The following is a 16250-nucleotide window of genomic DNA, read 5'->3' as shown; positions in this document are numbered from 1 at the left end:
TACCGTAGTAAACAATGAAGTAATTGTAAGGGAACCACACTCTTATACCTGTTCAGATACGTACCATTAATAATTGAGAACGTTCTGACTTATGACCATCATGAGAAAGCAAAATAGTAATACGTCTACTCCAATTTGCGCACGTTTACATAAATAATAATATAGCAGTAGACTTTCGAAGACTTGTGTGGTGCACCGGATCATATTACGCGTCTGTGGACCATGTCAAGATGTTCAATAGAAACACCCGTATTCGCATGAAGGATTAGGAAAATTGCAGGCAACCTTACCTAGATGTAGTCAGACTGAGTCTAAGCCTTCATTCACTGATCAAGTGCCGGAACGACATAATCCGTAACCACAAACGTCTATCTCAATTTTCGAACAAGTAATGAATACATTGCGAGGCGAAAACTATGAACCAAAATTCTTTTTTTTTTTACATTTTATTCAACCGCCTAGCACAACAAGTATAGCTAAAATTTGATACTCTCAGTGAATAATCCTATTTTATACAGTTTTCAATTTTCAACACTAATTTATCAATTGATAATACATGTCACAAGCTTAGACCAACGGTGCGAGATCTTTGATATAATGTATTTTTTCGGGAATTCGCGCTTTGAAAGTAAAAGATGCAGTACATGCAACTTCATGTTATGTTTTCTGAAACAACATTTATTCGAGATATTACCGATGGATTTCGGTTCCGTGACACGTTCGAGTAAATGAATCAAACGGAACGGTGAACAGCTGTGCCGCTCGATTATTCGTGAAACGTTCATGAATACCGATTTGTAATCATGTTGCCGGTGGAACATAAATTTGGAGCAAACGCTACGAACATTACGAGTAATGTAATTATCGTTCTAAGAAAGTAAATGATGTAATTCAGCATTTATGTGGACTGCACTAAGTTTTTGTTAATACCATTGTGATTCAATATTCCTTATTACACCACAATATTTATTTTTTTTGAAGGTAAAGGATTGCTAACGCAGATGAAATTGAGATTCATCTATCTTGCGTTCACTTGTTCCTACAAAATAATCTCTCCATATCTATAAAACGTTAAGAGGTGACCCGCGATATTACAGGACATGCGAAGTTATTTCTTTACAATTTTTATATGCCAACCACATGTTATCAGTATAGAGGAAAATTTATGTCTTAAACTGAAAGTGATTCAAAAGTTTCAGATGGTAGTTATTTGTCCAGGGCAGCATTTTACTGCTTGTCCAGTACCTTATAGAACCATGCACAGGTACGCAAAAGTATTGTTTTGAACGTTATACGAAATTAGTGAGAATACAGAGCTTACATTGTGGGTGATGAAATGCATCGGGTGTGGAGCCCATTTTTGTTGATTATAAGCGTTACATGAGTCAAAATGGAATTCATGCTGGTAAAGTTATATTAGCCTTTAACGGCCACACGGGGTAACTAGTTACCCAAGGCTCAGAAAATGTAAAATTAGAGGTCTAAAACCTTTGAAATTGATACAAGTAACGACATCTGCCGGTAATAGACAAGTGTGATAAAAATCATTAGAGATGTTCAAGAACTCTTCAACAAACATGAAACAATCGGTTAGACGTCTTAAAACACCCATATGTCTTGTGCAACTAGGTTTTTCAGCGTGGGGTAATGAGTTACCCCATGTGGCCGCTAAGGATAAGTTGTCGAAATGTGCTGCGTGAAGCGCCGAACATTGAAGCGTGTAGCGCTGAGTTCCTTGAAAACGAGCAATGTGTTGCGGTCGATACGAGAAATCTTTAGTATAATATAATACGCCATTTACAATACCTTGATGTTAACGTCAGTCTATTGAAATACTCGCCCACTTTTGCTCTTAACTTATTTGTCCAATTTCACACCAACAGGCTCCGCAAATTACATTCCTGTTCGATGGACATTTGGTAGACGCTATTTTATAATATTCTATTGCATTAAATAATTGTCATTGGTGAGTGGTGTACATTAATTTCGACAAACAATAGTTTGCACGAAATACTGCCTTCTATGCATCGTATCTTATTTTAGGATTCACGTCTGAATCTGAGAGTCACTTGTAAGGTGAGAAATGAAATTTAAATATTCGCGGCCTTGTGAAGCAAGAAGATGTAACGCAAGAGAGAACAAAGGACGCTACGCCCAGAGGCGTAAATTACCGAGACGGTTAGTATAACCGCTCGGCCAACGAATAGTGGCGAGATCTTCGATATCGCCAAAATCTCACTCTCTTTCTTTCCGGGGACGTCAAGGAGAACAGTCGAGAAGGAAACCATAACAACTCGGAATGAAGGAAGTGAGGAAACGTAGCGGGTATACCGTGTTGGATGTCACGATCGATTTGGCCAGTCTATTATTTCGAGAATCAATTCTTCGCAATTTCACCGACCCGAGAGTCCCTGGAGTTGAAAGGAAAGAGCTAACGAGAAAACCGCGTATAAATAAGATTTTGACATTTTTGTGCTGTGATGAACTGAACGTACAACGGGATAACGTTTGAACGATATATATATCTATACCTCTACGTTTATTTACGTGTTATTGTTCTCTTTTTTCTGTGAATTGGTACAGTCACGGTCGAACGCGCGAGAATATTACTCATGTATGGTGTTTCTTTTTGTTAATATATAGATATATAATGGTCCTATGGAAGTTCCTCTTGAATCTTTTGGAGTTGATAAAGAATAACCAAAAGTGTTTCTCTGCAAATAGAGAAACGACAATTAAAGGTTATATTTCACTCTATTAAAATTACGTTGTCTCTTCCCTGTTTGTTTACGCGAGACTGATCGTTCGGGATACGTCTCCGATAATCCCTCATTATCGGTCACGAAAATAAGGTGACGTAGAGGGGCGCGGCCTATGTAGACTTAGCGACTGTATACTTTCGTTACATCTCCCCTCCCCCGGGTGAAAATTCATAAGATTTTCAGTCCTTGTCACCGTTTTCGAACATTAGTAATAGTTTTGTTACATGGAAAAGTCCAGTTTCTTGGTTTCGTTTTCCCGTTTTTATTTTGTACACTGAGTTGGACACCTTTTCTATTATTTGGAAAGGTCCAACTCTCAGTTCATCTAATTTTTTTCTATTTATCCTGTTGCCATTTTCTATATATACTAGATCCCCCGTGTTAAATTCGTGATTTTTTCGATTTTTGTTGAATATATTTCTGTTATATTCGTGTGATTTTCTTGTTCTTTCTACAGCTAATTCTCTATCCTTTACCCAAGCTTCTTTGTTGTTCCCTTTTTTTATTTCTTCAGGTAAGATGCTGGTATTTGTGCCCTCAAGTAAATATCTAGGTGTGAAGCCCGTTATCATATGTTCTGTTTCGTTGTATTTATTTACACATTCTCTGGCAATCGTTGTCCAGGCTCTCTTTTCTCCCTTCTCGTTTATTTTACATCTCGTTTTGTTAACTAGAGTTTGGTTCAGTCTCTCGTTCAGACCATTGGAGAAGGGCGCATTGACGGCCGTAAAAATTAATCTGACGTCGTTCTCCACCAAAAATTCCTTAAATTCTTTCGCGTTAATTCCCGGATATTGGTCTGCAAGAATTGTTCCGATTCTGTCTGTTTCTAACACGGTGTTTATTAACTTGATGAATTCTACCGCGTTCTGATTTTTTGATGTTGAGATGAACGCGTATCTCGTAAAATGGTCCACCAGTAGGTGAAGGTATCTTTTCGTTGATCTTTGTCCCCCAAAGCCGCCGATGGTATCTATTGACATTATCTCGAATAGTTTTGTTGCCGGCCCTAATTGTGACATCTAGTCCATACTTTCCTTGCCCTCTAGATTTATTCTTAACAATTGTTTCGCAGTTTTTACATACTTTCTTTATGTTCGCGGTCATGTTCTTAACTGTGTAATGAGGACATATCCTATTCATCATTTGTTTAATTCCTAGATGGCACCATTCCGAGTGTATTTCTTTAATTAACTCTAGGCTTAGCTTTTCAGACAAAATTATCTTTTTTTTATTTTTGACGATTTTATAGACCAGTCCGTCTACTTCTGTGAATTTTGTTTTGGTTTTTCGCAATATTTTATTCTCTTTTTGGTCTGTTTTTATCTCTGTTATTTTTATTAGATTTCTTGTTTTTAGTATTTCTTCTGTATTTTCGATTGGTTCGATGACTGGGTTTCTACTTAAACTGTCTGCTTCGACGTTATCTTTTCCTGGAATATATTTAATATCGAAGTCGTATTGTGATAAATAATACGTCATCTCACCGAGTTCCTCATCTGTCCTAGCTTTTAGGTTCATATTCTCTAAGGGTTTGTGATCGGAAAATACTGTAAATCTTTTCCCTATCAGCCACTGTTGCCAATATTTTACGGCTTCTTTTATTGCCAGGCATTCCAAATAAATTGCTTTTTTTCTTTTTTGTGAATCGTTAAGTTTCTTTGAAAAATATGCCACTGGCTTTTCTTTACCATTATCTTGTATTTGTTTAAATATTGCACCGATGCCGTTTAGTGATGCATCTGTATAGATTCTTATTGGTAAATTGTTGTCAAATATTTCCAACACTGGCTGAGAACATAGTAACTTTTTTATGTCCGTGAAAGCTTTTTCGCAATTTTCCGACCATATGAATTTTTCATTTTTCCGTAATAGTTTATGTAACGGATCTAGCAGTACTGAGCTTTTCAGTATGTGATCGTGGTAGAAATTGATTTTCCCGAGAAACTGTCTAACATTCTTTTGCGTTTTCGGGGTCGGGAAATTTCGTATTGAAATCAGGTTGTGTTTCATTGGTCTTACTGTATTGTTTTCTATTATGTGTCCGAGGTACTTTACCGAGTTTGTTGCAAACGTGCATTTTTTGAATTTCAGCCTGAAGCCCTCGCTTGCTATTGCCTTTATGACTTTTTCTATGTGTTCGACGTGTTCTTTAAATGATTTTGAGAAAATTAGAATGTCGTCTATGTAATTCTCTGAAAAGTCTTTTAGATTGTATTTTCTCAGAATATTCGATAAGACTCTTTGAAAAATTGCTGGTGCTGTTTTTAAACCGAATGGGAGGCACGTCCATTGAAAGTGCCCCTCCTGTGTAACGAAGTCTGTTTTTTGTCTATCTTCGATGCGTAATGGAATTGACCAAAAGGCCGAATTGATATCTAGTGATGTGTAGAACATACAGTTTCTTGTTTTTATGATTAAATCGTCTATCAAAGGGAACGGATGAGCCTGGGGTGTGATTATTTTGTTCAATTCGCGAAAATCTATACATAATCTCGATCGTTTATTTTCTTCTCTTTTGAATGTTAGGGTTACTGGTGCCGCAAATGGGCTGTAAGATTCTTCAATCAATTTATTTTCCAATAATTTTCCCACTTGAGCCTCTATTTCTTTTTTGTCCTCCAAGGTGCATCTATATGGCCTCTTACTGCAATATTTGTCCACCAGTAAGTCTATTCGAGCTTCGTAGTCCATAACGGTGCCTACGTCGTATTTATTTCTCGCAAATACTGTGTTGTGTTTGTCTATAAGTTTTTCGATTTCTATTTTTTGTGTGCCCTCTAAGTGACTTAGCGTGATATTAAACTCGTTTTCATTTACGTGTTCGTTGAAGTTAACTCTGATTTCTTCTGTCTTGTTATTTTTGTTCAGTGTGTTTGTTTCTTCTCTTAGGTCTCCCTCTGTTTTGTCTATCTTTATTTCTTTTTTCCGCGATATTTGTAGATTTTCGTCTTGAATTAGTTCGAATTTCTTTATCATATCAAGACCAATAAGGAAATCTTCAAAATCGTCTCTTTCTACAATAAATACGTCTACGTATTCTTCTCTTTCGAAAATTTTTACCTTTATGGTTACTAGACCTTTTGTTTGCGTCACACCATTGACTGTTTTTAAGAATATTTTATTCGCATCTTCTGTTTTTTCTTTTATATTAATTAATTTTGAGTTTATCAGAGAGACTTGAGAACCTGGGTCATATGTTCCGTTTACGTCGAACTTCCCTTCTACAAATAACATTCTCACTTTAATCAATGGTGTGATTATTCGTTTTTTTGTTCTGCATTCAAATTTACCTCTATCACCGAATTGCTTCCGATTGTTCTAGTTTCATTTCCATTTTTTCTTTTAAACCAGCAAGAATCCTCGGGATGGTATCTACTACCCTTGTTTAGTTTTTCGCAATTCTTGCATGGTTTTTTTTCTTCAAAAGATTTTTTTTTTTTGTCCTGTCTTTCCTCTTTTTTCTTGAAAAAACTGTTCTTACTCACCAAGCTCTCGCATTTTCTAAGCTCGTGGAGTAGTTTGGTCGCATCCTCGCAGTTTTCCCTGTCTATCTTATTCCTAATAAATTCGGGCAATCCTGCTGCTACAAGCATCACCAGCGTCCTCTCGCCCATATCGCTGTCCATGTCTCGTAGCAGTTTTTCTTTCTTCATAGCGTATTCCATTAGTGAGCCTTCTCTATATCTGTATGATATGGCGTATACGCCGGTGCTCCATCCTTTGTCCGCGAATGATTCCAGGAATTTTTCCTTCCATTCAGTCCATTCAGCTTCTATCGTCAACGTCGTTAATGTTGCCGAGTGCCAATCCAAGCATGGCTTGTCCAAAAATAGCCGCAGCATTTCGATTTTTGTGTTATCCTTGTCGATTTCGAATCTCTCACACTCCTTTTCGAACGTTTCGAGCCATTGTTTCGCATTTGTGTGTTTACACACAAATTTTTCGACCATAAATCTCTCTGCTACGTTTTTCAGATTCAGTCGATCTTCCTTCTTCTGTGTGGGCTCAAGTGTTGTTGTTTCCACTATCCGTTCTAGGTATGTGTCGTTGAATAGGATATTATCGTCTTCGTCGAAGTAAGCCTCTTCCATCTCTTCTGTGCATGTGATCCGCACCGTTCTTTCTAGACCTCTTTGATTGAGGCTTTTTTTCACCCTTTTATAAATCTCTGTTTTTATTAGTTTATCGTGGACACTCGCAAACTTTTCAGCATCTGGCAATGCGTATTTCTCCTTGTTCTGCGTTGTGATGGAGTTTATCACAATTATGCTTGTTTTTTTGTCATTGGGTGATGCCACATATTTAAATGTGAATCCCAATTTTTTTGCCATTTTGACCAAAATTGTCGTTTTATAATGGTCCTGTGGAGGTTCCTCTGGATTCTTTCGGAGTTGATAAAGAATAACCCAAAAGTGTTTCTCTGCAAATAGAGTGTAGAAACTCCCTTATTTATTAGTTAACAAATTATAATGACGTTACATAATGTACATAGGAATAATATTAACGATAACCTCACCTGCAAATAGAGAAACGACAATTAAGGTTATATTTCACTCTATTAAAATTACGTTGTCTCTTCCCTGTCTGTTTACGCGAGACTGATCGTTCGGGATACGTCTCCGATAATCCCTCATTATCGGTCACGAAAATAAGGTGACGTAGAGGGGGGCTCGACCTATTTAGACTTAGCGACTGTATACTTTCGTTATATATATATATATATATATAATATCCTATACACATTGTAAATTCAACATTTGCGAGCGGTTTTTTCTCTGAGGTTCATACCTCAAAGATTTTCCTCTCTGAGCCATAATAAAACATAGAACTTATGGCTCAAAATACGTATTTATTTCATCTTATTCCTACCCCCTAGATCCTTGTTTTATAGAGTTGGAAATCGTGACCAAATTAAAAAATACGCGGTCTCTTTTTTGTTAAAGAGGACGCGCCCCACGAAACGAAGGTCGAAGATCAAAAGTTGAAAATCAAAGATCGAAAATCGAAAGTCGAAGGTCGATAGTCGAAGGTCGAACGTCAAAAATTGAAGCTCGAAGATCGAAGGGTGAAGGGTCGAATAGGGGGAGGGTGGGCGGGGCGGGTAAGGGAGGGAGGGTTAAAGGAATCTGTGAAGATATGAGGGCATATATATGTGGGTTCGACGTTGAATCTATCAAGGTATAAGGGTACATACGTGGGTTCGAGGTTACATCTGTCAAAGCATACTAGCATATAAATGGGTTCAAGGTTGAATCTGTCAAGATCTCAGCGCATATACGTGGGTTCGAGGTTAAATCTGTCAAGATCTGCAGCAGCGGCAGCGGGATATCCTAGGGGCAGGCGGGGTGAGAGGAATAGTGAAGGGATGGGCGGGTGGTCGATGGAAAAGCTGGATTCTTGACATCGCGGTGACGGCGGCAGCGGCGAGATATCATTATAATATAGAGATATATATATGTACCGGAACAATCTCTTGAAACTTGAAAATCAACTACGCTTGCGCGAGTTTTATCGGTTGTTCGTGCAGGCTGGTACCCTCGAGTTTCAGCTGTCAAACTGTGTTTCTGGCGGCAATGCAGTTGATATGAATTTCAGAGATTAGAATCTTATATAATTGTGGTAGTGACTCGAAAAGGTTTGGGAAGCATTTGCCATCAGGTCGGACAGTTGATTATTCCAGGAACGATCAGCATTCAATGCTTATACTCTTTGAAAATTCGTTTCATTCGATTGAAATAAGAAATCTGTTTAAATGTTGGGTGCTTGTAAGAAACGAAACAGGTAGGTGGGAGCAGTTGATTCAATCATTTTTATTATATCTGTTAGAATGGTTGGGAAAAAACGAGACTCCAATAATTCTATTGGTATATTTATTATATAGAAATACGTTAAGTTAATATTCGAATATTCGGGACAACACCTGACATTCGTGGCGCTTTGTCTGCGATCTTGTTTTCGACTCTCTTCGACTCTGTGTACAGAAAAACAACACTCTTACTTCTCACACACTCACTCGGTATTAGAATACATACGTGTAGGTCAGATTCGGTTTCCTCAATGTCAGTATACATTACAGAGTGTAGATATATGTGTGTACAATATAAATGTATAGTACATACATCAACAATATCATACATTAGAAATAACAATAAAAAATTTTTCTACTGACAGGAAATACAGCCAAAATAATTACATCTCTGTTAGTTACTGATATCTGCTCCTCCTATCCAATTCATCACACGAACAGAAATCATCAGCGATTTTGTTGGTTGGCGAAAGAAGTTGTAGGTATTAGGGTTTCTTTCAATTTCAAATCGGGTGAAACATATCTTCTAAGTACCTCTCTTGTTCTCTCGTAATTTCAGGAGGTAATATTACATTTTCTGAGTTTTGAAAAACAGAGACATTAAACCGATCATTCAAGAAAATTGAATATTTCACTATTTGTAACACAATCGTGAACCCCTTTTTTCCCGAATTTAATTCAACAAGGTGGTCTAGTGGAGTAAGGCTCCGGTCAAGCATCTCTAGATACCAGGTTCGATTCCTGGCTCCGTCGTTAATTTTTCGAAATCACCAATTTTTTAAATTTATATCTCCCAACAATGAATTTTCTCGTAACTAATGATACTGCACATCCGCATATCATTTATTTGACGGCTTTGACCATCCTGCGTGTGCTTCCCATCGGAAGCGTAAGATTCCAACATGTAAACATTCATCTACATACATTCTTACATCAGGTGCTCAAGAGACGAAAACTTTCTATTAATTCAACAAGATATAATAATAATTTATAGTCAATGTATTTGTTCCGATCAATAAATTAATGTGATTTTCACTTTGTGCTACTAGATAACTTCTGTGTTGCAGGTTCCATTTCCAACACCCGGAAGAGATTTTTTTCTGTTGCAGACAGTGCTAACATGAAATGCAGAAATAATTACAAGAAATAGAGATTCCCAAACTTTTAGTCTCAGCGTAGGACCCCTTTAAGAATGTAAATTTGAATCTGGTTTCAAGCTTCCGATAAGTTTCTGGATAACTCTCTGATCCAGATTAATAATAAAAAAGTTAGTGAGCAAGTAAATTCTATTGTAGAACATGTGATTATTTGCATGGCGACGTCTACTACTAAAGTGAATGCATTCTTTAGAATTTGCTGGAATTGAACGAGACTCGAGCACGTTTGATGGCGGCAACTAACTACTCAGATGACACCGTCAACTAAAATTAACTTTAAAGACATTTCCAACTGAAGTTATCTAACCTTGGTAGTTTTGGATTGGTTCAGTTTGCCTAGTAATATTTATCCCTAGAATCTAATACATGATTTAAAACACTATTCATAATTCAATGCAAAAAAGAGTAAAAGTAAGATTGAAAATAAAATATCAAAATGAAATGGTATCAAATTTGAAAAATAATGCTGGCCAATAATACTATTTGGATTACAATAGTATACGGAGTGATTCCTCAGTAAAGCGAATTAGCAGCATCGGTTGAATAACAATTTTTTTTATTTTTTGTTACTGAGTTTATTTATTTATTTCTTGTTCATCAGTACTAATTACAGCCTTTCGGAGCACTGCTCTGTAACAAATCTACTTCCGAGATTACTTCTACTGGGTTTCAACAATCCATTTATTCTTAATTTCATGTAAATAAAGAATTTTTTTACAATAAACATAATTTTTACTCACCCGCTTTAGTTTGTCCAGGCTCACAATTGTTAATTACGTTCCACATCTAACTTCCAAGGTATTACCGAACGATACTATTCTTCTTAAACAATTTACGCTAATCAAAAATTAATAATAAGATAATCTCTATCCGCTACTTTACGCGCGAGAGATTCACAGCACTGCCACATTTTGTATATGTTGTCTACCTGCTTCGCAGTCAAAAATATCACTGCGGGAAGATTTTGCCGACCAATGAGATTGAATTATTTGGCGCATGCGCAGTTGATTTCTAAGTTTCAAGAGATTATCCCGGTATATTAGGATGTGTCGACAAAATAAAACAACTTGTCTTCCTTCTTTGAAACAGGTTCAGAAGTTTCATTCTGGCATCAAAATACGCATGTTAGAATTTGAGCTCTTGATATCAGCATTGAGAGATTGCTACTGTTACGTTCTGGGACGAACGTCGAGAGAAATCCTTTATTCACGGCATGGTTTTCAGCCTGTCTCGATCTGGAACTTTGTCGTGGATCTTGCCAGCTATCACTATGCGTGATTTGAATAAATCGATCGACACACACTTTAGTTTAAAATACACAATTATTATTAATAATATGGTCTTTACATTGATTTTCGAAATACGGTTTTTCGATTATTATTCACTTGGTCAGCGTACCAAAGTTCGGAGCTTTTGAATATGAGTGCTCAATGGCAGAATGGTCTATGACGTTTTTTGATTTCGAGTCGTGCAATGGTTTTGAACTCTAAATCGGTTCTGTTTCTTTTGATGTCTGAAGTGATTCTAATTTGCAGCTGTCTGGTTCGAAAAGGATCTTGAATAGTGGGAGATCTGGAAGAGACTCCAGATTGGTTTTTGGGTACGTCAGTGCAAGATGATTGGTCTTGAAGAGGGCAATCGGTGCAATGCTGACAAGATAGTCAGTTGCAAGAATGCATATTTGAATTCTAAGAATAATACTTTGTGAACTGCTCGTCTTGCCTTTTCTCACGTTCCTTAAGTTTGGTCAGTGAGAGTTCGTGAACCTGAGTTCGGTGGATTTCGATTGTAGACCCATATGGTCTATGTGTGAGTTGAAATTGAAGATGTAAAGTAAAGAAATAAAAATGATACATGAACGATTGTCGGTGCGAGATCATTGCACACCAAGATGGTATCAAAATCTAAATCTATATGGATCTCAAAGGCTATGGTATGAGCACGTGTGCTCTCTTATGGTAATTGCACGTCGGTAGGTTACGGTACAGAGAGGGTACAGCCATAATTATCGGCTGGAATATAACACTACTGCGCTGTTTTATTTTCCATAAGAATAACACGGAAAAAACCGATTTTGCTCCTTTTGATTTTTATCACTAGCTAACGATGCATCGTACGAAAATTCACACACATTTTTGTAGGGAATTGAACACTTTACAAAACAGGACTCATTATTTTATGATAAATATACTGTTTGAAAACTTATTTAAGGTGCGAAACAGTTTTGCTCTTCTTGGTTTCGCAAAATGATTACTGATCTTGCAAAGGTAGAGTTGGACTTCTAGCTAATTCTCCTGTAATCGGTGAAACTTTAAAAGATTTCGTCATCTCAGATTTGTTTCACTATTGTAGTTCAAATTTCATTAAAATACCAGCAACTTATAATACATCCTAATATCGCAAACACTGAATTCATTCATACAAGATGCAACCGTCAGTCACAACTATAGTGTGAAAACTCCCACGTTCCTAAGCGTTTCATGAGCTTAGAAGGTAACATAGCATTCACAAAGTTTCGTGTGTAAATCTAGCATGCATTTTTTATCCGAGTAATTCACGCAAAGAATAGGAAAAAGGTAAGTTTTACTACACGGTTCCTGTATGAAGTCTGTGAGTGTTCTTAGACAAACAGGGATAAATTCTTATTGTTCTATCATTACAATGGTGTTTGACTTACCTATTGGACTCGGTGTCAGTGGCTTCATCGCAATCCTGACTCGAATGTCATATCGTTGGAACAGCCCCAGTTTCGGTCCTCTTGTACTTCTTTGCAGTGAAGTTAAGGCTGACGTTATCGCTCTGGTGTATTCTCTTGTCCCAAAAGATTTGTAAGGGACAATCATCCCCACCTAAAAAAATTCGGCCGTTTCTTTAAAATGGACAGAGCTAATTGTTTGCTGTACTGTCAAAAATCGCGAGTAAAGTTTAGCTAGTCACCTGGTATTGTGATTTGACTATCATAAAATGCTCGCGAAAGCTTTCATTAGTGCATTAGTCCATTCAGTCAAGTTCAGAAGAAATAAACATTAATTCTGCATGAACTTTACTTGCCGATGGCAGCTTATTAGAATATTTAGAATCGAATGTAAGATGTTAATGTATTGTTACAAAGGGTGAAATCACCCGTCTTACCCCCTTTTAATGATCTAGTAGTCATCATAGATAAAAGAAGTTTATAAACCTCTTATGTATTTAAAATTTTAAACTAGAAACACGTTCCCTGCCATTAAAGCTTTTTCTCAGCATTTGATTGACGCCTTTGATTTTGTCTCGTTAATTGAACTCACGAATCCTTATTTTATTTCCGTAACGTCTAAGAACGTTACAGTATGTATTCTTTCTTTATATCTATTTTAGATTTTATTTGAACTATTCATCAATTTTTGTCAGCCATTTCGGTCTGATTTTCAATTTTCGTTCTTGTTTTTCATTGGAGAGCAACAGAGTAAGCACTCTAATAAGTTTTATCGCAATTTGACACGTTGTTTCACCTGATCTTCAGAATATTGTACGAACAATTATTCAACTTTTTATCGGAAACGCGTTTGCACAATTATATGCGGCAAAGTATCTAGTGAATTGTCGGCGCAATTCTAGGCACAAGAATATGTGGGGTCACGTTAACTAACCTTGAAAAATGTCAATCATGACAGTGCTCAGTTTTCAACAGACATCCTTTAAAAAACAAAGAAAAACATCGGAAAATAGTAATCAACACTTGTGTAATACAACAAAGACCGACGAGATATGATATGATCTACTAATGTTTTCCTCTATTGAACAGAATAAAAGGGAAATGAAAATTTAATCTTCATGGAAATTATTTTACGCACTAAATCTCTCACCTGCAATTTGATACACTTCAAACCCTGCGACTCACACCACCGTACTACTACTATCAAAATTTGCAGAAGTGAATCGCTGCAAAGTGCCCTCTAATCAACATTTCCTAGCAGAATAATTGCTAGCAAATAACTTCAAATGAGTTATCTCCGAAACGAACCTGACATTTTAAGGAACTTTTGCAGCAGTGCGCATACACTTTCATCGCAGAAGATTGAACATTTTTTCAGGACATATCACCATAATCTAAATTTTACAGAAAACAATTTCTGATCACATGTTTTTCAGTCATTAAAAAGACGAAAAACTTGATATTATTGAAATTTCACCGAACTTCAACCTTCAATAACATTTTAGTTGATATAAAAAAATTAAATGTGCTATAAAAAATATTGAAAGCATTGGCTCATCGCAGGCCTGGTCTTAGAATGTTAAAAATAGAAAATACAATTTTAGAGAATTTTTTGATAATTTAGAAAAAGGCATTTTCATAATTATGTCACGGGATAGAGGGGTTTGTATTAACGAGCGGGTATCAATACGTCTCTGTACCCACCCAAGATGTTGTTTTGAGTTTCTTTGTCCCCACCGTTCTCGTCAATGCCCTTGGCTTGGGAAAAAAAGGATGCAGCAATAAATGAGACGGAGAAGATTTAATTGAATACGTAGATGATTTATCAGACTATTGAGAAGTGTAAATGTGTAAACGAAGTGGATTTTGGAATAGATAAAATTGGGATTTGAAATGAGAAAATGAGTTTGTTGGACGTAGGAATAGAAAATGAGAAATAAACGTTGGAGTTGAAGTGTGTTTGAGACAGAAAATGGGGCTACAGGAAAGGTGTGAGTATTCGGGATATTGGGAAATAGAATTAGCTGAATGAGGTGATAATAAGTGGAATCAGGCCAGATGGGAATAGGAGGACAGGAAAGAGACTACAAGATTACCATACGAATTGTGGGAGAATTAGGGAGCAGCGAAAAGATGGGGAAATCGTGTGGCGACAGGCGAGTCGTAACACGCTCCCCTTTTAAAGAAACATTCATCAAGGTATAGCAAGCGAATGTTTAGAATAAAGAGAAGAAGGGGATCGGATGACTGGAAGGAATCCACTTCCTTGTTGGAGACTCCATCACATAATGTAAGAATTCGTCTTGACTTCGTGAATTATGTAGGAAAAGTTTGGAAATGTAGATCAAAATAAAAACATAAATTTTTTTTTGTCGACGTTTCGACCACAGTGCGGGCCCTCCTCAGGACGTATTGTTTATTACCATCTGCATATCGAGAAAAATTGTCGAAAATTTTTTTCTATAACAAATTCAAATTTATACTTATACTAGAAAATGGTTCATAGTACTGACATTGAAAGTTCAATTATGAAACAATTTGATTTTACCAACACTACCAACAATCATCACGTTACAATTTACAAGACTAGCATAAAAGAGGAGTCTAGACTTTATATACTGAAACAAAAATATCAAATAACAAGAATCGAAGTGGAAATGCCACAATCAAAAAGAAGTTCCACTAACCTGACTTATATTGCGAGTACATTTAGATTAAACCAAAGAGAGGACATAATCGAATTAAATTTGTTTGGAACCGGATCAATCCGAACTTTATTTCTTTTCCTCATCCACACCTCCATCAGTAATTAGTTAATCACCGTAACAAATATATCAAGGCCGGCAAACCTGTGTCCAGGAGGTGGCACCGTAAGAAAGCAAGGAGGAAGATGAACCGGGAGAGCAGGAATGAAGATCAGAAACAATCAATTCGCTAAACAAACTGTCAGTAACTTATCCTTGAGACTAGCATCGGTGAAGAGCTTCACATAGGTATCGCTTAGCTTTTAACATCTTGCCTGAGATTTATAGAGTCGGTATGACTTACAATATTGCACATTTCCATTATAGTAACGCGGTTCTTTATGCAGAATCTTCACATTGTCGAAATCAAACGATTGATCAAATCGTACTACATGTTTAGATGACGCTTGTGTCACAGGCTTCAGCATCTTTGATGTTGTTATGTTCGTTTAATCTTACTGCAAGATGTTTTCTAGTTTGATCAATGTACGGTTTGTTGCAAGCTCTGCATGAGATCTTATAAACTACGTTAGAGTGCTTATTCTAAAGTAGCAAGTCTTTAACTGAGTCAAACAATAAGTGGACATCCCTCAAACTCTTTCCAACACATTGTACCTTGTACTTCTTAAACGTACGATTTAAAGACTCAAATAACCCAGCAACATACGGCATTCTAATAAAGCTCGACAGATTATTGTTATTAACGTGAACTAGCGAGCTGTTAGTAATTCCGTGGATTTTGCAATATCAAGACTTTATAGTTTTATTCAATAAGTACACTGGATAATCGTTCTTCAACAAGGCCTCCCTTGTTGTCTTAAGATGTAAGTTGATGTAAGTTAAAATTCAAGCACCTCTGCGACCAAGTCCGTTTTTGGTAGCAGTTTGTTCCACTGATATAAGAGTTGTTAATCAGTGGAACATCTAAAAAGTTAATCTTATTATCAACCTTGGTCTTGGAAGTGAATTGTAAACTATTGTGGTAACTATTAAACACATGTATCACATATTACACAATTTCTAGGTACCGCTGTAAGAATGTCATCCGCATATCTATAATGAAATGGTGGCGTGAAAGTTAAT

The 16250-nt window shown here is 36.6% G+C and overlaps 1 protein-coding gene across 4 annotated transcripts in view; it reads right to left on the bottom strand.

The window, feature by feature from the left end:
- Nmdar2 (NMDA receptor 2) overlaps window positions 1–16250 on the bottom strand; it is a 1937843-nt gene that overhangs the window by 1703147 nt on the left and 218446 nt on the right. For all 4 annotated transcript variants that reach the window (XM_046618083.2, XM_069134406.1, XM_069134408.1 and 1 more), the window contains exon 3: window positions 12406–12577. In XM_046618083.2, coding sequence (XP_046474039.1) covers window positions 12406–12577 — 172 coding nt within the window. The remainder of the gene's footprint in view (window positions 1–12405; window positions 12578–16250) is intronic.

Source organism: Neodiprion pinetum, chromosome 3, assembly GCF_021155775.2.
Source record: "Neodiprion pinetum isolate iyNeoPine1 chromosome 3, iyNeoPine1.2, whole genome shotgun sequence".
Classification (NCBI taxonomy): domain Eukaryota; kingdom Metazoa; phylum Arthropoda; class Insecta; order Hymenoptera; family Diprionidae; genus Neodiprion; species Neodiprion pinetum.
The sequence above is the reverse complement of the archived record's forward strand: the minus strand, read 5'-3'. Positions and strand labels throughout refer to the sequence as shown.